Here is a 21,851-nt window from a genome sequence, read left to right on the forward strand (position 1 = left end):
TAAATCTGAAATAATCTGACGCAGTGATTTTCTTTACATTTAATGTTGCTCGGGCGAAACAAATGTGTCTTGCCAGAAAAGCAGAAAAGTTTGGCGAAACTTGATCAGACTTTTCCTTTAACGACAACATTAATCTGTCGCGGAGCAGCAGCTAGCAAGTCCCGAAACGCTATCAAAATTCAAGTCGAAAGAAGAGGTTGTAAATCAGACCCGCAACCCTAATTGGCCCGTTCTTTCTTTCTCGTCTGCCGGCGGCGACGCTTAATTACTTCACACGTTCCGACAATAATAATAATTTATCGCCAACTTCTTAAAACGGCGCTCGTCCTCTCTGCGAAATACACACGAAAGCCCGAAGACGACGTGACGTTCGGTCTTTCTCGGTCAGACCACCCCGGTGCAAAACACACACAACTTCGCATCTCTCTCTCCTACGGTCGTGTAAATAAGCGTCCTGCTTGCGGTGTGTGTTTAATCTTGATTTACGTGATCCTTGTAATGCCGTGATAAATTACCAGCAATACATTACGCCCGCCTTTAATAAAGAGCAGGCCAATACACAGCAGCAGACGCTAATCTGCACGGAGCAGAGAGGTGCAGACGAGAGAGCGGGCGAACGTTTTCTCCCTCACTGGAGCCGCAGCGCTCACCAAAATTATTAATTTCTCCTCGAGGGAAATTACACTATCTGTTCCTTCTCAACTGCGAGGAGGCCATGCAACGAAAACCTGCTCACCGTTTCTTGCTCTCGCTGACGAGCAACTAGCTTGATGATGACGATTCTCTCTCGTTCCCCAGTCACAATTCGCACACCCCTCTGAGGATGTGATACGACAAGTTTCCGTTTGCAGTCAGTTGATCGCGATGAGCAAAGTAGGGCTGCCCCGGTTTCATGTTTGTGTCCCATTTAGTGAAATGGATACGGCCTTCATATCATTAATTAACAAAAAACTGCTCATTAAAAATTCTAATAATTGATTAAAAAGGGATTTTTTTTACATAATTTGAAGTAATAAAGAGTTTTAGAGAAAATCAGAAAATATAATCAAATTTTTAATATATTTTGCTTTGAACAATTTTAGATCAATAATTCAATAAGATATACGTGAATTGCATTAATATATGGATAATTTTTTTTCTTCTGTTTACTCCACATTACAAAACGATTGGATCTCTTTGACATCTTGGACACAGATATCTGCGTAATTTATTTGTTCATATTCCAACAAAAAGTCAGCCGGGGTGATCGCGTGCAGATTCGGCTCAGGCTTGGCTTTTGAAATCACTAAATGCGGCATACTTGAGTCCCCTTCGATTTTTAGAGGCACTTCAGGATAATCAGGTGACTTGCACCAGCGAGTAGTTCCGTTCTTGTCCACAAACGTCTCTTCCCATAGAATATCGATTTCAGAGCCTTGATACGTCAAATTTGCAAGGAATTAAAAATTTGCATAATTTTAGGTTGGTTTCGTTTCCTTATTTACCTTGAAAGGTTTCAAAGAGGGTCTGCAAGTCAAGCATGTTGCTAGCGTAGGGTCGGTGACCAAAATGTATTCGTCCACAGTTGTTTTCCAGCCAAAGATTTGTACTGTGAACTCAAATTAATGATATAATAATTGAACCATCAGATAATGAAGATAATTATGATATTATTTTGTCAACAAGGAGTAACCTGAGGAAAAGAAACAAATTGACCAAAACCTCTCAGATGAGATTCAAGAGATGCAAAACTGACTTTCTAGTTTCTAAATAAATTCCTTGTTCACGTTTATCTATACCATAAGCAACCCGCGATTCTCAACCAGATTCTCCTGGTAAAGATGTAAGCAAAAAGCCGCCAACACATACCTTTTATTCAATTTCATGAATGCCAATCTAGTTCCATCACTCAAGTTCAGCTTTTCATCTGAATTTATTATTAAATTAGCCTAGGAAAATTAATGGAACCAGCATAACTCAATAAAAAACAATTTTCCCCTTTTATTGTTGATTCTGCGAGTATCTTGAGAGAGCAGTGGGAGGTTGCATACTTTTTATCAGTACTCATAACTAAAGGCAAAGGCATGGCCTGTTAAAAATATTATTACCAAAATGAAATATTATTGACTTTGATTGCTTACTGCGCTTTCATTTAAGGACGAAATCGAAATCTTTTCCCAGAAATTTTTCGTCAATTCCGAACCTTCCGAAACACACAGGGTAGCAAGATGGGCAAAAGAGCACTCATCTTTTGCCTTTAAAACATTTTCTATTAAAAAATTATGGATTAGTTGAAAAAAGTTTAGCAAAATGCGAGATTGAAAAAATTATTATTTCGAACCATCCTTGCTGCACTTAGCAATCATTGCTTTCAGAGAGTTTCTGAATTCCAGTTCAGATATTTTCTGCTTATCGTCCTCTTCGTACATTGCATACTCAAGAAATGTTTCAAATTTTTCCTCTCCAAGAATTTCCTTTATTGTATCTTGAAAGGTTTTGACTGAATCGTTCCTTTCCGATTGTTCCAATATTTTATCGATTCTTATTTAACTAGTGATAAAAGATTTACGAAAATTGATTAATTTTCCTTACACTAAGTAATCTCCAGATGATAAATATTTTTGTATCAGTTCAATATTAATACTGAACGGCCCGTTTATCTAAATAGAGATATGCGCGTAAGTTTAGACTGATGGGATAATTAACAAATTAAATACAATTCCCAATCTTTGACCGAGGCAATGGATGAAACACTTTGAAGATTGTATTGGTTCATATGAGTGCATTGATAAAAAATTAAAAAATATCAAGCTTAAACTTTTATTACCTTCATCGCATATGCATATTTGGAAAAGTCAATATTTAACATCTTTTCCAGATCACCTAAAAATTCCGATCCTCAATCAAAATCAAACTTAAGGTGCTTCAGAGTTAAAAATTTAATCTCGACAAGGCTAGACATTTGAATAACCCTCCGTATGTGAGATGTTAAGAGATGAGATGCACTAAAGCAATAACTTACGCTTTTTTAATCCGTTAATCACTTTGCACTCTTCTATAAGTGCTAAGCTATCTCGCGTGCCGTTTGCATTGACAGTTTTAGGATAAATCTAATTTAAAAAAAAAAAAAAATGATAACCAAATTTAAAAGACGGATATTTTTTACAGCATTAAAAAATCATTACTTCGCAGATATAGTGATATTTGTCGTCGCAATTTGCGGCACCGATTTCGGCAAAGTTGTAATTATTAACCTGCACGTAGAAACAAGCATTTTGCACTTCACGTGCGTTTTCAAGTTTCATGGTCAATTCGGGCCTCATCACGTAATCTGGCTTTGTTGAGCACCACTGGCGCACACCATTAAATTCAACGCCAGAAGTCCAATATTTTGTTGCATTGTTTTGAACTTTGGGAAAAATTTTCACAATAATTACAAAATAAAATGTACATAAAATTTCTCTCAAACTGAAGTTATTCAAACATACCTTTAAGCATTGCATCACTAACACAACTTTGCTTGTCAGCGGTTTCTATTGAAAGCAAGGTTGCTCCAAATGACAAACAAACATCATGTGCATCTCTCCAAGATTTCTAATGAATCTTTTCACGTTTGAATGAATCAAAATGCAAATTCGTTTACCACTGGCAATGACGGAAAAAGCATATATGAACCACACATTTGAGTCCATTGGCCGAGCTTGTATGGTTCTGATTTGATTAATACAAAAGTATAAAAATTAATTGGGAGTGAAATAAAACGTCACTTACGAAAGAGCACGTATTCCATTGGATATTCCATGCTTATAAGCAAGACGTACTTCATAACCTGGAAATATTTCAATAATTTTAAACATTGATAAGTATAAATTATTCAATGATAATTAAATCTTTTTCCAAACATTTTGCCTTGATTTGAGATCGATATCATTGTAGTTTCCAATGTACCAAAAGTCTGGTCTTTTCAGATTCTTGGTTCCATTTTTAGGAGATAATGTTGAAGAACTATCTGCCGATTTCTGAGAATGTTTCATTTTTTAATTCTTTCAAAGAAATATTAAAGGTCAACCAATATCACTTGTGTGTATCCGAAATTAAGTCTGATTTCTGCATTTAGGTTTTCCTTATAGATACAGGCAAGCCTTGCTTTACTTTTGCAAGGCATGACTATTAAATTCAAGCCTTTAAAAATTTGTTTCCCTTCCATTAAGAAATCTCGAGGGTAATAAGTTCTCGCCACCGCAACGCAGGCACCATTGTCGTTCAAGTTGATTATCGGGGCTTTGTACAGCCATTCTTTTTGGTCGGACAAGCACCAGGAAAACTGTCCATTGCATCCTTGACGAGTGCCGCCGGTCCAATATTCTCCGAGCTCTGCAGCTTTAAAATTTATATGGCTAGTGGATGAAATAAAAGCTTCTGAGCAATCATACAAAAGTCGATATTATCTAATCCATATTCATTAATGGGACCATAAGACACTGGTTGCATTCCTAGTGAGCAGCAAGTCAACCAATTTTCATCCCAAGTTACCTTTTCGATATCATATAAATATGCTTATGAATGTGAGAAAAAAAATTTTATACCAAACGGCTACTTTTAAGAATAACGACATATCCTTCTTCTTCCGTCGTTGAAGGCAATCTTAAAAACGTACCAAAACTTTGTGAACCTAAAATTGAGGTTTTAGATTTTTTAATGTAATAATTTGCAATAATCATACCATCAAAAATCCACAGTTTGTTGTTTCCAGATTTTCTAAAAAGAGTCTCCTTTGAAAAGAAAATTTAATTTTGGTCTTTTATCACCACAGTAAAATTACATCTATTTTGCAATATTTATTTTTTGGGCACAGGGCTTTGCTGCAAGGATACTAAATTTATTTTTTAATAAGAGAACTCAAAATTCCTATAGTTGAATACTTCGCAGAAAAATCGCAATTTCTTTGAACAGGCAATGTGGACAAGCTTCTTTTCTTTCTTATTCAACGCAATACACCATTTATTGGCTCTGGTCTTGCTCATTACCATTGTTGAATTGTAGTTACATGTCGTCCCTGAAGAACACCAAGTCACTCTGTTTTGTGATTTGGCCACCGTTCCACTTGTCCAGTAATCTGTTTAAAATCCTCAATGTTTACAAAAACATTCCAAATTTTATACATTTATACTAATACAATGATCATCTTGCTTCAAAACCTTTTCGCTCATTACGTCGGTGAAATTGTTGCTTAGCGCTAGAAAATTTCCAACTCCGGTATCTATATAATGATGGTGTTAACTACTACTGAATTTTTCAGCAAAACTTATTTTACAATAAGTATTATTCCAAAATATTTTTTTAAACTCATCCAGATTGTTCACCTCTTTGTCAAAATATTCTAATGCAAGAAGTTGCATTTTTCTGAGCAAGCAATTTTGAGCTGCATCAGAAAAATTTGCCTATTTATTAATGATATGATTTACATCAATGTATAAATATTTTAAATGAGCTGACCTTGGTTTGACCTTTGTAATATATTTGACCATTTCCCTGAATTTTATAGCCATCTACATTTCCTCTTGACAATAAAAATTGTTTTGCTCGAGCTGGTGAACGGAGGTGTCAAAAATTCCAAGCAAAATTAACTGAATTAATTAACTTACATTCAAATATATTGATGAAGTCTGCAGTACACAATTAAAGTAATTTGTAAATTGAATTAAATATCAAAAAGTTAAATTTGTACCTGAAGAAAGGGCACTTTCCAAAAGACTCTAATTTTGTTATATATAATTATTTTGAAAAGCTTTTGTTTACCTAAAACTTTCTCACCTGTTTCACAGAATTATAAAAAGAACAATTCCCAACTAATTTTCTTGTACAAGACTTTTCCTCCTTCCCAAAGACGGACCTGTGCGTGAGTATTACCGCGACGGTCCATAACCACAAAATGTCGACCATCATGTGAACAACTGTATAATGCAAACTTTAATTTATATATCCATATCTCTGTACTTCATCTCGTGCCGTTCATTTTTAATTTCCTGACCATTGGCGTCAGTAAAAAACTCAATTAAACTGTATTGCAACAAAAGTTTTTCTGTGTCGTTTAGCTTCATGAATTGATAAAAAAGTTACCATTTTTTATGATTAATTATCAAGCAACCATATTTAATTTCAGGGTTTATTGAGTGTAGATGAATTTGCACCATTTTGCAACTTTTATTAACATTGAAATTCTGTACAAAATTTGATAGATTGTAATTCAGGCATTTTTTTTATCAGGCTTATCAAACGCGACTTGAAATAAAGGCCTTTTTAAATTCACTCCAAAATACTTATTACAATTTGTACAAATTTCATTACATTCTTGTTGCAAAAATTGATTGAATTTAAATTAAAGTTCCAATAACTTTAAAAAAATTAAACTTTTTTGCAAAAATACGAAATTACCTGAGACCTTTTTAAGTACCTGAGTCTTAAATATTTCTGTAAAAAAAATTTTTCATCATTCTAGTCGTTTCTGGAAATGCTGTTCTGCCATATTGCAGAAAAATCTTGTACAAATGGATACCATATTTAGGCTCCTGATTCGAGATTAGGCGGCAGCAAAAACCGCAAGGCACACAATGTAATCCGTACAAAAGCACAATATGCGCGCAGACAGGCAGGCCGAGATTGAGTGAGCAGTAGTAATTCATGTTTGTCTGTCAGGCCGCGGGAGTTTCGCGAATTAATTAAGTACGGCTTTGACGAGAGAGCAGCGCAGTCTCAATTAAGAGCACATTACACATCATCTGATATAATTCGACTCCCTCAAGCGAAAATCATAATGGAAAGAGGAACAGAAAAAGCAGGAAGAAATGATCCGGTAAGCATCCGCGTCTGTTGGCTTAAACAAAACGCGACCGAACAGAAAAGAAAGGAAGAAAGAAACGACGAGGAAGTTGGAAGATCTCCTTATGTACAACGTTATACATATTTTTTTTATTTCTCCCTTTCAGCCGCGTGCGCCACGGAAAACGGGCACAAAGAACGCAGACCGGCTACAATTTTTAACCAGATTTCTCATGGGAGCAACGCGGGTGGGACGAAATATACACTATGCCATTATTATATGAACCTTTCTCTTTCTCGCGAGGAAAAATTTGAATTCATGAATATGACGTAATAAATATAATAGCAGCTTATGGGATTATCAAGAGACGACTGCGATGAATTATTGTTTGAAAAAAATATATATGCGCCGGCTCTCGTCACAAAGGCCGGCGACTTAATTAACTTATGTGTCTGCAAATCAGCAAATTTGTTTTTGCTCTAGAGGGAAATTTGCGAATTTATTTATGTATGTGTCCTTGAGTAGGATGAAGCCGACAACGAAATCCTCTTATAAATTTCGCACAAAAAGGAGGAGAAAATTCTCTTGACTTTGTCGGAAGAAGAAATAATGAGAGCAGACGCAACACAAATCATTATTATTGAAAAAGGCAAATAATGCAAATGTTTTCTTCTCGACAAGGACAGTAAATGTGTAGCGGGAAATATATATTTGAAAATAAAAAAAAACAGGAGCCTCTGTAAAACCGAAAAAATTGCAATCAGAGAATGACTGAGAGGTTTTTGATATTAATGAGGCCCTTATTGGAGCGGAAAAACGGAGGGAGAGAATAAAGATAATCTGGAAGAGATTGACAGCAAACAAACTTGTGGTTTATTAAAAAAAAAAAATACAAATTGTTTCAACCGGTTTGAACAAAATAATACTTCTGAAATTCATTGTCAAGCATAAAAAATGGTGTTTTTGGGCCAATTTTTAATGTTGTAGTTAAATAAAACATTTGGAAATTAATTTAATTAAATACCTTTAATTCTGTGTCCTGTTTTGGTCTGTTGAAAAGGAAAATTAAAATTAATTTTAACATTAAATTTTATCTACTCTAAACATCAGTTCAAAGAGGAAATTAAAGTGTATTGAAATGAGAATTACGATTTTCAAACACCACTTGTCCAGTGCTCTGATAAGAATCAATAATTAAATTGTGAGTTGGCACAATTAATTTTTTTTATACAAATATAGCAGAGTGCACTGTTAATTTTATATAAATTTAGCTACCATTCTATGTTCTCTGAATAAATAAAGCACGTTATTTTTTTTTTAAAAAAAAGAAGCATTTCCATTTCATATTTTTTGCCATGTGCAACTGAAAAGAGAAAAACTTATATTTTCTCTGAGAAAGCAACATTTTACCGAGTTTGTATAAACGACGGCGGCTCCTGCGTTTTGCGCATGCAAGGCGAATTCAATCTGCAGAAAAAAGCGATGGCTCGGAGCAAAAGGCGTTACGTCTGCGAGGGAAATCACTTTCGTCGTCGTTCTGCTGCTGTTATTTTGCATTGGGCGCGTTAGTTGTGTGCAAAATGCGGACCGAAAGTTTCCAAATTGCCCTCACTCGCTCTTTTGCTTATTCCGTGCGAAAGCCGCCGTCGGTTGCAAGCAGGAGAAAAGTTTCGAAAACAATTTTCTCCGACGACGAGGACGAGCAAACTACCTGCCTACTTACTGCCGGAATGAAAATTGAGTCGGCATCATTCAATCAAGGCACGTGCGCCGGGCTCGTTTCCATTCCACGGGGCACAATAATTTTCAACTGAAAAAATGTATCCATCATGGTAATGAACGAAAAAAAAGACTTGTCCTTTGAACATGCTCACGTTTGTTTAATTAAATTTTTTCAATCGTTTACTTTGAGTCTGCAAAAGGCGATTAATTTGTTTTTGCACAAAAGAGGCGCCCAATTAATTTGTAAGCCGTGTTTTTTTGGAGAACAGGCAAGTGGCGCTTGATGAAATTTCGTGGTAGTTTAAATAAAAAGCAACTTTGGCCACGCAAATATTTCTGGGAATTTGCATAATAGGACAAAGCGAGCGGCTTTTAAATTTTTTTTACGTCAGACGACATTATACCCTATCTTTCTCTCTGAAATTGAGCAATATTATTGCGGCAACTGCAGAGAAACGCGGAAATTGAAATTATCTCTACTTGTCAACAAGCCGAGTAATTGATTTGTAGCTGCTCTCTAGATAGATTATAGGTTCGCCCATAGCCGAAATGTCATTATCAAAACGGCTTTTAAGACCAGTGAATGCGGCGATAGCTCCATGTTCGTTTATCTCGGGCACATATGTACATATCCAAGCACACAATAAACTTCAACTTCCAAATACGTATGTACGCATTTGAGTGGGTTGGAAAAGCCTCGCCGGAGAGAGAGCCAAAGTCAAACACACATACGCACAATGCCTTCCTCGTTCATTCGACGGTAAGTGAATGTGCGCGTATCGCGTTTGTTGAGCACCAAAACCTGCAGCTTTCCATTTAACCAAGCGTGGCCCAGCTGCAAACGCTGCGACCAATGGTCCTAAATTTTAGCTGATTGAAACTGTATATGCGAGAGAGCCAGAGGCAGAGTTTCATTGAGATAATAGATTCCAAAAGCAATCCCATATAAAATGAAATACTAATAATATTTTTATGTAATAATATTTTTTAATTGCTCTAAAAATTTATTTGGAAAATAAAGAAATAATAAACAGAATTATTCAAGATGTTTGAATTCAAGCTTTCCTTGATGGTTTCCTTTTAAGTTGCAAATGTTTCAATTTTTTTCCCTGAAATCGGAAATGACTTTGAAAATCCTCACTAATGGGATAAATCCTACATCATGAAGCGAACTCTCGACCATAAAACCTTTCTACAAAAATATGATTAACTTCGATAAGTGAATTGAATGATATAATTGGCAACTTCAATTAACAAAGAAATATAAAACGAGTTTAAGATTGAAGAAAATCTACTACTTTTTTTAATTTCAACCATTAATTTAATTAGATTGATTTAATTCTAACAATCCATCCTTCTTATTTCATTATAAATCAATATTTAAAATTTGATGATATTTAGTTGCAAATATTTTTGATCTATCACAAAGAAAATCACTGCGCCTACCTGACAAAAATTCTAAACATTTCCACAGTGAATTTAGAAAGCAAAATCGTATTTCGTTAGAAGACAAAATTTTCATTAGTAAAACACCAATTTCTCCCCATTGTTATACTTTTTACTGCGGAATGAAGTTTAATTAAAACCTAATTTTTAACAAATTGCAATTTAATCTGAACACCTACTTTTTACCTCTGAAAAAGGAAAATACTCACCCTCTTGATTGTTGGTGCTCTCGAATATAAAAAGGCGTCTTTTGGGACCAAAGCACCTCCGCTGCCACTCTCTTGCTTTGGCGAACGTGCAGCAAAAAGCATTTTTTAGCGCCAAACGGCGTGTTGAGCACGTGCCGCGCAATTACTGTAATTACTCGCGGCGCAAAACGGCGACAATCGCATGCAAAAAACAATGGCAATCGAGGGCCGCGCGTGCGTGACGGAGGGCACTTGGGCTTGCTAATGAAGCTGCTCTAAATCACCCGCAACCCGTAATTTGGCCTAGTGCTTCGGCCTCCAATATTTATTTGCCCGCTGTCCGGTGCGGTGCTTCCTGAATTTAATTACTATCTCTGATGGCTGATGGCCCCCTCGGAAAAGCAAGATATATCGAGCAGAGCAGACGAATTTATAGATGAGGCCACTGATGAAGCAAATGAGAAACACACCAGCAGCTTCTATAATGCAGAGCTGATACAGAGTATCAGCAAATCGTCAATTAGTAAAATCTTAAATGAATGAAACAGAATAAAAGTTGTAAAATTTTCCTTCTTTTTTCTAATAATTTTATTAGTTAATATTAATAATATAGATGATTTATTAAAGGACAGGAAAAGTAAGCTTGAATGATGATGCATGATTATGAGCAAATTTAATTTTTTTTTTAAACTGCATGAAAAAAATGGCATGTTCCTAAAGATTAATTTACTTATATTTTTCATCGAAGAAAGATTAATTTTAAATGAAAAGAAACTTTCCAGTCTTTCAACGTTAATATACAACTTTGGGGATTTGCAGTCTTTAAGAAGTTTAGGCATAATTTATATTTGGTGGGCAACTTCATCTGCAATCAAATTAACTCAATGAATATTTCCGAGTATAATGTAGACTCAAAATCATTAGTTTAGTTTGAGAAGTGTAGCAAGAAGCGCTCTAATCCCACAGCACCACCCAAGTTTGAAACTTTGTCATTTGGCTAAAACAAAGAAACCATTAAGTCAATAAGCGGAATTGCAGCCGACCCGAATAATTCTGCATAACAATAATACAAACCGCATGAATAATTCAGCGAAAATGCAGTGCACACCGGTGCGACACAGGGCAAAGCAAACAAAAGTGATGGACTAACTATAAGCTAACAATAACCGGGAGTCTATTTAACGCTGAGGCAGCTGAGTTTGGAATAATAATCAGGCTCGCATGCAAGTAGAGCGCCTGCAGCTTTGAAACTGAGTCGCTCGTCATCAACTCAAAGAGAGACATTGTGATAGGGTTACAGGCGCCGGGCAAATATGTGTGTCTCACGAGGGACGCGTGGGCTGCAAATCTTTGTGCCTCACCGCGCTCCTCATTACCATGAACACGGCCAAGTTTTGCAGCCGCTCTCACCGCACTCGCGGCGAAAGTTGAGAGAGTGACACTCGCTTATTGCCGTGCTACTGTCGATACACCTTCAAAGACCCCTTTGTCACAGAGCGATAACTTCTTTGATGAGAGGGGGTATGATTGTACACACAAAAGTTGGAGAGTGGGTAGAATACACGCCCTTAACTTTGCTACAGCTGTTGCAAAATCGAACGATTTTCATGTAAAAATAGCTTGTTTTTTTAAGAAGAAGTTATGTCTTTATAAAGACAAAGAAAACGATGGTTAAAAATATTTTCCAACATGTTTTGATAAAAATAGCACAAATTTGCATAACGCAAAAAGCAACATCAATAAGCTTATAAAATCAAACAATGCGCAATTTTGGGCCCCTAAAATTTTCTTAATATTTATTAAATTAACTAATACGTTTTGAACAAAAAAAAAAAACATGGAAATTCTGGCTTTTGAAAAATGAAGTTCTATTTAAAATAAGGGGGGGGGGGGGGGGAGAATTGTAAATCAATCATTAAACTATCTTTCTGATTGAAACTGTATTTAAAAATAATCTAAGCTGATTCAATGCTTTTTCCATAAAATTTAATAATGTGCGCTTCCAAATTATTCCCTATTTCCTTACATGGGCCGAAATCTCACTGCCAGAAGAAAGCATGTTTAAAAAAATATATAACTAACAGCGTCAACGATTCAATGCAACTCTTTAATTAAAAGCAGCTTTAAATAACTTTCATTTAACTGCACTGAACGCTTAAAGTTTTACTACCCTTTATGTTGTGCAGAAATCTTGTTTGTTGTGTATAGCAGCAGAACTCGGTGCTAATTAACGGCTCGTTGCAATTGCGCGTGCACAGACGGTCGCAATAACGATAACACACAGAGCTCCTAACGAGCAGAAAAGAAAGAGATACAAGATAAAAGCAAACAGCAGCTCCTCTCCACTGTCCCGCAGCACTAGTTAATTGCAAAAGGCTTGTGTGCCATTTAACTAGATGCATCTAGCAAATCCCCGCCGACGACTCGTCTGTGCAATTATATAAAATACACCGCGTCGCTCTCCAGGGCTGGATTCAATTTCTCTCGCGTGCAACTAATTACTCTTTCCCGCCTTAAAATGCACTTTATTTCCTTTGCCGGCGGCTGAACAGTCAGACCTTTTATTTACAACCGGCCGTAGAGAGAGAACATTAATTCAGTGCGCAGCTTGCGTCGCAGCCGGATTACACGAGACGAGTTTTAATTAACATATCAGGCGAAAATGAGGGTGTTCAGCAAATGGACACACGACTCCCTCTCGACGGCTTTTGTGTCCGGAGAGAGAAGAGGCGGACCGGCTATCGAGCCCTTTTGCCCGAGATTATCCCGAAACTTTGACGATAAATGCTCACTCAATAAATTTTCTACTGCTGTGAGCATGAATAAAGACCCTCGCTCGAGACAGACTGATGTGTCCTCTGTTTTGTGTTCAACGTCGCTCGCTGGGTTGCGTTTTTCTCTCCGACTTGCCAACTCACCATTTGTCCTTTGCTTACTCTCAAACAGGTTGGAAATGGATGGGGCGAAAATTCGTCAGCTTCCGTTAAAGGATTAGATTTGAGAGTGTTTACTTTTTGGTTCTTGGTTATTGGAAAAATATAATACAATGAACCTACAATATGCCATAAATTAGCTTATTTATTTATTTATTTAGAAACACATCAACCACAAAAAGAAGAATAAGGATTCCATAAGCCAAAGCCTTACAACAATAGAATGTAGAAAGCCAAATTTCCTTATGTTGGACTATGATTGGAAATTTTACTACCATTGATGTAAGGACTTCATAACAAGTCCTTAACACTTGGAGGAAATTGTTACGGTTTCTAGAAAGTAATTTAAAAAAGGTGATTTCCTGAAATATGAATTTTCGTCTTCCAAAATCAACTTATATTTTAAATACTGTTAAAACATTTTTGAGTTGGCCGAAATAGTTGATTTTTGGTGAAAATCTCAATGGTTAACTAAAAAAAATGGTAAATCGTATATTAATTTGTCAGTTTTATATGAAACAGGCAGGCTATTTAGGTGTTTTTCCCAACTCTAAAAAAGTTTATATTTATAATGTATGTACATAGTGAAATAAAATAATTGAACCTCGCCAATTGACTCCCTAACAAACATTTACTTAATTAAATCCACGTCAATTTTGCTGATGAATTAAAGTTTTGTTTATTAAATGGAAGAATAAATAAACAAACAACAAGCGGTTACAATTCAGAAATTTTACTCTGATTTTCTATCGGCACTAAATTTACACTCAATGCCGGGAACTTACTTAGAAACCCCCAAGAGTGGAGATTGCCCTTCCAAAATAATACATAAAACAAGCATTAAAGTTTCAATTGATCGGGCGAGACGCGGGCCAAATTATTGTCATTGGCTCGTAAGCTTTATCCGAAAAGCAATAACCAGAGGGAGAGGATAATAATAAAGTATAGTGTCGGCGGTATATATCGGTATCCAAGAGGGAGTAAATAAAAGTAGTGGTATTTCTGGCGCTGGCTTGGCAAATAACACCAGCAATTTCCCAGCGCAGACTTTCCAATCGATACACACGAGAACAAATAACGCGGCTAATTGCGGTTCGATCTTTGCTCCAGGCACTTCTTTTCCACTCTCCAGCAAGGTCGGTATTTATCGTACGCAAATTAAACACGGTACACTTGCTGAGCTCTTTTTCGCAATTAGAATGAAATACCCCAGATTAGGCGGGGGTGTCAGTCGGCAGGCGAACAACCCTTCCTTGCTCGAACGTGCGTGCGGCGGGGGAATGAGTTGCGTCGCATGATCCACCTTGGCTAAATTGGAAGGAAATTGAGCGCAATCCGATAAATGCGAAAGGTAATTGGGCGATTTGCAAGCTCAACGTCGCAGTTCTGCGTTTTACGACGATCCAGGAAAGTTAATTAGCACGGAAGATTCTGTGTAACTACTGACAGATGTTCGCTTCAGTAGGCGAGATCGTTTCGCGAATGGAAATTGGTGATCATCAGAAGATTAATCTTCCTGAATAAAAATCCATAAAATTTTATCGCCACGTTAAAAGTAATTAAATCGTTATTCAGAAATCATGATAAATCGGTTCAGATGGCTGAAAAAACAAAACAAATAACATTGATGAAGAAAATGAAGTGAGGTTGGAATTGATCTGTTTTATCAAAACATTTTGAAACTGTAAACAAGAAAAACGTTCCAATAAAACAATTTAATTATTTGTGATGAGCTGTAATTCTAATAGATTTATCAAAATAAAAGTTCAAAATGAAAAAATTATTTAAAAAAATTTAAATTTTGATCATCTTTGACGAAATAAAATGTACATGTTTATAATCTTATATTAATTTATTATTTCACAAAATCGACTTCAACAATTTAATTAATTCATTATTAATAAAATAACATTCATCCTTAAGAATGAAGAAGTAGCTTGAAACATTAAATTCAACTCGCGTTTTTGGAATTCTGCACTTTTTTCTTAACCAAAAGTTTGACTTCACTAAAATAAGCCACGACTATATGAAATATAAAATTTTTTACCATTTTTTTATTAGAACGAGTTTAAATTCGGAGCTCTCGAGAAATAGAAAGAGAAATTCGGTGCGTACCTTTAGAAAGGGTGCGTCATGCGTGCTGTGTGTGCAGAGCACTCTAGTTCAGATCGCAAACCGCACAACCACCTCTGTATGTCTCTAGCTCGTCGAGCCAGCAGCAGAGACCTGGCTATTTTTTGCTCGCTCTCGCACAAGTGTGCGCCAGTCGAGCCCATTTTTTTGCCCAAAATAAACTGCGAGCTGTTGGGATTCGCGAACGTGGAAATTTGTAAGCAGCACCCGTACTTGTGCATTTGCACAAAAATTCCGCAAACGTGTGTGAGCGTTTGTGCGCCCGTTCTCCACCCAGAACCGACGGGGAAGTGCCAAATAATTTATTCAGCTCGGCAAATGTCAACAAACATTGCAGAGAAATTTGCAAATATGTTAAAAAATAAAACACAATCATGCGGTTGCTGATAAGAAAAGCACCCTTAAGAGAGGAAATAGCTACGATTTAAGCAGGTGTATAAAATTAAAACTAAAAATTTATATTTTACAATTTATTTAGAATTTTCGATAATGTTTTAACCATTAATTTTTTTATAAATTAATTAATTGTTGTCATTTTATTATTCAAAATAAATAACAGATTTTTGTTGCAAAAGGTGTGAGTAGTAATTAAGTGTTTATTTTTATTAATATATAATTTTCTTTTTTTATGAGAATTTTTCAGTACCCCTGACTGAATTATGGAAAATTATGTTTTTTTTTTTATGAAAATGTAATGGTATGGATACTTCCAGATGTACTATCTTTAAATTTAAATTTATTGGCACATTTACCTATATTTTATTTATATTTTAAATTTTAATTCATATTATTACTATTGATAATGCTGATAACAGAAAAAATGAATATACATGAGTAAAAACTAAAGTCATCGAAGGCCGGTTTGAGCATGTTTTAAAAAACTGAAATTAACGAAAACTTTTAAGCGCTTTTAAGGTTAAAAAGAATTAATTTATTTGAATTCATAATTTTTTCTGAAACGGGAAAATAAATCTTTTGTTTTTGATTCAGCATGGGATGTGCTTTGATTCCGTTCAAGTTTATGGCTTTTCAGCCTTTTGAAAGGGTTGAAAGCAGGTTTGAGTTTTCTGCAACAGGCCGTATTTTTATCCCCATTGTGCACTTCCCCCGGGATAAAATATAGAGCCGCAAACAAAGCGAGAGAAATCGCCAGCTTTGGGTGTGTTTTGGGTTGCGGGCCGTGGGAAATTGCAGGTGGCGCCCAGGAATGGAATAACCTGAAGGACGCACGCGTATATTGCAGACATGTGCCGATCAATTGCAAAATAAAGCGTGCGCTGCACTTGTCTCAAAATTGGATCCGTTCGTTTTTTGATATAAAAAATACGGAAAGGTTGGCGAGAGAGATCATTCATATTGGCAATAAACCGACCCGTTTTACGACCCGCACTCCCGACCCGTATTAAAATATTGTAAAGGGTCGCTGCTGAAATATTAACTCCCTCCCGCTGCTTTTCCCTGTGCAGAAATTAACGTGGTCGGCTCTATTTACGACAGCCGGACTCTTTTTTTGGCTCAGCGCGAGTCCCAGGCGTCCGCTTGAGTTGACGCGTGCTCCATCAACCGGAACCGAATCAAGGACCGACGAGAAAAGCAATGAGCCCTTAATGGCAGCGGTGGAGCTTGCAATTCTCATAAAAGCTGCCGTTCTGGAACTTTGAATGTGAAAATCGCAAAATGCTCTTGGTACTTCCAATTGAAGGGGGAAGACTTTTAATTCAGAAGGATTGCTAAAATCGGGATTAGGAGAAAAATGTAATTAAAATTTTATTGCAGGCTCTTTTTTTATAGAGAAACTCGCAATTAAATGGAAATTCAAAGGCAAAAATTGAATTTACTTTGAAAAATAAACTTGCGAAGTAAATAATTAAATAAATAGAACAAGAAAATCTGCTGTGCTTTTGTAAATTTCATTTCAATGGTCTTTAATTTATTCAAAGTATTTATTCCAATCAGGTAATAAGAAACAAATAAGTGTAATTACCTTGAACGAAATTCAATTTAATACCGAATTAATATTAAAAATAAGTATTAAATTGCCAAGATGGATAATTTAGAAATAAACTTACCGTTATGAAATAAAATATTTTTCCTCTTCATTTTTTTTCTTTGTAAGTCATTCAATTCTATAGTTTTAATTTTTTACTTCCACTATTAAAATTTAACTTTAATTTAACTTAAATTTAACTGATTTTTATGCGAAGATTAAGAATAAAATAAATAATCATCTCTAATATTTTCCAAGCCCACAATAATTAGGTTATGGTTAATTTTCCTGCTTTTCAAATCTGCACCTTTCAAAACCGTTTCCTAATTTGATTCCGACAGTTTGGCTCGGAAATAAGAGTAGTTTGATTGAATTTCTCTCACACACCGCTGACGGCTGCTGGCCTCTCTTTCTTGCTCTCCTTTCCAGCTTTTGAAAACTTTTGACGAAAGGAAGCACGAGCCGCGCTTTTTATTTCTCGTGTGTTTCACGTAGAATCGCGAATCAATAGGGAAAAACGTCGGCGTGTGTCTGATAAATCACTCCTCACGTGAGAAGATTCGGCGCGCGGGCCTTTTCACAGAAAGAGAGAACGAACGAAAGCGTAGCGAGGATTCTTTTGCTGGCGACTCGAAAGAGCGGTTTTTTTGCACCACCGTTTCAAAAGACGGTGGAGAAAAGAGTGCAGGATTCAGACGGCCAGCATTAATGCGAGTCGCTTTCAAAGCACTTCCAAAATATAAATGTATGTTTTATGTACTAAAATACATACTGGGCAGTACAAAATCACTGATCAAAAAGTGCAAATTATACCATTTTTTTTAAAATTATTATTAAACAAAAATAGACAATTTTGTCAAACTTTTCTTTTTAAATTTAATTTTGAATAAAAAAATTTAATGAAAACAATAACATGCAACAATTGGGCAAATAATCAACAATATAAGTAATAAATTCTCAAAATTTTAATACATATTCAAAAAAGATAAGCTAATCTTAATTTTAACCATTGGTGGAGAATTAAAACATGTGGTTTGCAAATTATGTTGAAGTGTAATTATTATGTTCTTGTTACATTTGAAAATTCTAATGCATTTGTTGAATTACAATTTTAAATGAATGCTTCGTCCTTTATGATATTTGCAGAGTTGAAACTTGGAATATCTCACAGAAAACATGTCCCTTCAACATTTTCCAAGCGAATGGTTTATCAGAAAGGTGTCATTTTTTCGCACTGCCCCATCCATCACGCGATTTGAGCATCTCTCGCTTTTTAACTTACATACCAGAGAGTTCGATTCGGCTGCGAGTGCGCGTCACAAATCAAAGAGATAATGTATGTGTGTTTGCCGGGCGCGTGATAATATATATAACGTGGCTCTCTTGCGCTTGAATAAGAAGATGAGTGAGTGTGGAAAAAGCTGCAGAGGGAGGAGAGAGAGGGGGAGATGCTCATATACTACATTTCGTTGTGTATCGACGCTCAAAGAAGAAGTGAATTTGCTCTCGCCACTTTTTTCTTTTCTGCAAAATAAAAAAGGAAATAAAAAGGAGCGGCTTCTTTGTGTGGCGGAAAAAACCCTTCCACTGTATTGGGTTCGCATTCTCCGCAGATTTTCAATAGGGAAAGTTTCTACCTCTTATATTGCGTGCCAGGCCTGTGATAAATTATCGGAAATTTCACTGTGAGTTTGACGTTTTTGCCTTTCCTTTCTCTCGTGACGACAGCAAACCCCTCTTAATTATTGAGGGATGCAAATTGTTTTCGCGCCACAAGCGGTGGGTGTGGGAGATTTAGTCCTACCTATACGAGCCGGGTAACATCTGCGGCAGCCGGCGAGAGGTGTTTTGCATAGCCAATTATGCCTCTGCATCGAATTAATTAATTTTACATGCATGGCCACGGGAGCGCGCGCCGGCGCTGATTATTACTCGCTGAGAGAATAATTGAACATTGTGTAATTTGAATTTATTTGCACACGTGCGACGATCTGCCAGCCTGCCTGCCTGCCAGGCCTCAGTTCAACCGCACCTGTGAATAGTTATAGAACAAGAATTGATGTCATGCATCTGTTGAGGACGGAAAAGCTACCTGCAATTTTTCCACTTTGGTGATGAAATTATAAATAATAATGAAAAATAAAAAAATATTTGTACTTTGACAAGTAACTGAACAGGGAAGAAAATTCTTAAATCATTAAAAGTATTTTTGTGGAAAATTACAAGTAATTTGTGCTCTAGTAAAAAAATTAGCATTAGGAATTTTTCTGGATTATTATTATTATTATTTTTTTTTTTAAACAATTTGATATTAAAATGCAAGTTTAAAAAATTTGACTTGTCCTCTGTTAATGATGCTTTACATTTTTACGGCTCAATAATAGAAGACTTCTAGTATAATTTTTATTAACAAATACAAATCTTATGAAAAAGACATTTTAAAAATTAAATTAAATTTTATTTATTAAAACAAGCTTATTTCCTATCAATTATTTCAGATTTTATAATAAAAAGTATTCACAGAAAATTTTTAATTTTTAACATTTATTTTTATTTTAAACTTTTTTTAAAAGCAAAAATAATCAACAAAATCAAAATGAGCATCATTGTTAAAATTCTGAACTTTAAATATCTAAAAGTAATATTTATTTTCAATATTCATGCAAGAATTTGCAGGAATGGTCACTAAAGCCAAATGTCCTGATGCCTTTTTGGTTCAAAATATAATAATTTGAAAAATAAATTTTAACTCTCGTTAAGAATGATAAATTTTCATTAAATCAAAATCTACAGGCTTTGCAAGTCAAGTTTTAAGAATTCTGTACCTGGAATACTGTTTGTTACGTCATTATTATTATATCCTAGTTGATCCTTTGTAATGTGCAATTTCCATGCTCATAACGTTATGAATGTGCAGCCGCCAAAGTTGCGTGTTCGCGATTAAAGAGCGAGTAATTTCATATCCGCGGCGCCGAAGCCGCACAAAACGAGAGAGAACTACTTGTAACTCGTAAGTTTTCAAGAGTGGTATTTAATTTTCTGACTCGTTTCACTCTGAGCGCAGCACAGGATGTAGAATGTATTGGGTTGCGTGACACCGCGCGAGGGTAGGTATTAATTCTCACCCCTAGTATTAAAGCACACTCGCTTCCGACACTCACAAGTTGATGCCATAAAATTATTAACTCTCCCACCGGCGCTGTGTGTGATGTGCTATTTCAAAGTCTTCGCTCTTAAAGACTTGTTTGCTCGCCGCCGCGGCCCCACGCTTGATCCAATTATGCAGCCAAAAAATTTTATTCATGTGAATAACGAAAGCGAGTCTGCGGGAAGTTTCGGAATCGGATATGTTTGGGAAAAAGTTGGCGAAAGAAAGGGAGGAAAGAGGCACGTCAAGACGTTTCCTGCTCCTTTTCTCTCTCTCGTGAGAAGCGGATTTTTCGCCTTGAAAAACACTCGCTTATATACGCGTATGCAAATCCGAAAGCTCTCTGCATTTTCGCCACTCAAAAGCGAAAGCAGGTGAAAGAATTTCAAATAGGTCTTGCATTTGACAGGTTGTCGGTGTTTGTTTTGTTCAAAAGTGAGGAAAAAATCCTTTTGTGGAAGGAAACCACTTTAATACATAAAATACCAAGCACAGGCGAAAACTTTTGCTACAAGATTTCTCTTTTCAATGTCACAAACTTCATAACTAAGCCTTGTTGTGCTCTAACAAATTTTTTTTAATTATTCAAATTTTAAAAAGTTAAAAATTTTAATGTGTAAGAAATTTTTCCATTTGAATTGTCTTAAAAATTAGAAACAAAAACAATGCATAAAAAGATAAGTAAATAAAACAATCGAACTTTAAAATATTACGAATCTCAAAATATATTAATCAATTAACCTACAAAATTATATGAAATGCTTATTTTGATATTTTTCTTATTAACAAATTTTAATCCCGGGTGGAAATAATCTAAATGGTTTTGCATAGTAAGCAGCAGGGTTAATTTTTTTTAAGAAGGACTTATCAATTGTAGCGGACCGTGCGTTTCTGCTCTTTGTCGAGATTATATTCAGCTGCAAAACTACTTCGCTGGCCATTAGAGCATCTTCTAGCGCTTTTTCTTTCTCTTTTCCTGAGCGCACTATGAAGACGTTGGTTATTCCTGAAAATGACCTTCCATCATCTCTCTGCTTCTTCTTCTTCTTCTTTTCCGCTTTAAGCATCTCATTTGCAAGAACTGTTCCCGGCTTGCTGCACAGAGGCCGGCTAGTAATGAGTTTTAACTCTCGCTCTGCGGCTCTCTTTCTGCGAACAGGAATCGCAATCTGCACCACCAGAGCTCTTTTCACTTTATTTGCCAATCAGAAAATGCAAATTAAATCTCGACCTTCTTCCACATGTAAAATTCTGCAACTTCTGTGAGGGAATTTGCATTCCAGCTCACTAGTTAAGTGATAAAAATGAGGGAAAAGTTTCGTTTGGATGGAAGTTTAGAGAGCAAGAAACTCGTCAAGTGTTTATTTATACAATATCTAAGAAATTTTCAATTAAAAAGTGAAGAATTTGCATGGAAAAATGAAAAAAAGTGTGCAAATTTTAAATTATTTGCATAGTAGCAGACGTATTAATAATATGGAAATATTTTCAAAAG

At 35.7% G+C, this 21,851-nt stretch overlaps 2 protein-coding genes across 14 annotated transcripts in view; one reads left to right on the forward strand and one right to left on the reverse strand.

The window, feature by feature from the left end:
- Window positions 1-21,851, forward strand: part of LOC132200125 (cell adhesion molecule Dscam2-like) — a 137,053-nt gene that overhangs the window by 5,122 nt on the left and 110,080 nt on the right. The gene's annotated exons all lie outside the window — the stretch shown is intronic.
- LOC132200623 (uncharacterized) lies at window positions 1,081-5,921 on the reverse strand. Its single transcript, XM_059626239.1, has 27 exons — window positions 5,794-5,921; window positions 5,708-5,735; window positions 5,625-5,645; window positions 5,476-5,567; window positions 5,294-5,420; window positions 5,156-5,239; window positions 4,902-5,095; window positions 4,802-4,852; window positions 4,703-4,751; window positions 4,566-4,651; window positions 4,413-4,512; window positions 4,058-4,359; window positions 3,882-3,998; window positions 3,751-3,808; window positions 3,623-3,690; window positions 3,468-3,573; window positions 3,165-3,388; window positions 3,002-3,089; window positions 2,807-2,862; window positions 2,697-2,732; window positions 2,572-2,639; window positions 2,321-2,520; window positions 2,121-2,248; window positions 1,957-2,068; window positions 1,849-1,906; window positions 1,485-1,588; window positions 1,081-1,414 (listed from the first exon to the last, which is right to left on the reverse strand). Exons 5-27 carry the CDS (start codon window positions 5,376-5,378, stop codon window positions 1,146-1,148), a joined length of 2,643 nt encoding a protein of 880 aa, XP_059482222.1. The 5' UTR covers window positions 5,379-5,420; window positions 5,476-5,567; window positions 5,625-5,645; window positions 5,708-5,735; window positions 5,794-5,921; the 3' UTR covers window positions 1,081-1,145.

This window comes from Neocloeon triangulifer, unplaced genomic scaffold (genome assembly GCF_031216515.1).
Source record: "Neocloeon triangulifer isolate White Clay Creek 2 clone unplaced genomic scaffold, ASM3121651v1 ptg000014l, whole genome shotgun sequence".
NCBI classification, from domain to species: domain Eukaryota; kingdom Metazoa; phylum Arthropoda; class Insecta; order Ephemeroptera; family Baetidae; genus Neocloeon; species Neocloeon triangulifer.

What these genes read in the sequence shown, in the direction of transcription:
- LOC132200623 (XM_059626239.1), bottom strand. Translation starts at nt 5,378, where the DNA reads ATGCAACTTCTTGCATTAGAATATTTTGACAAAGAGGTGAACAATCTG. An exon ending in AATATCACTATATCTGCGAA is followed by an intron (nt 3,090 to 3,164) that starts GTAATGATTTTT and finishes TTTTTAAATTAG; the next exon opens with ATTTATCCTAAAACTGTCAA. An exon ending in AATATGCATATGCGATGAAG is followed by an intron (nt 2,733 to 2,806) that starts GTAATAAAAGTT and finishes CAATCTTCAAAG; the next exon opens with TGTTTCATCCATTGCCTCGG.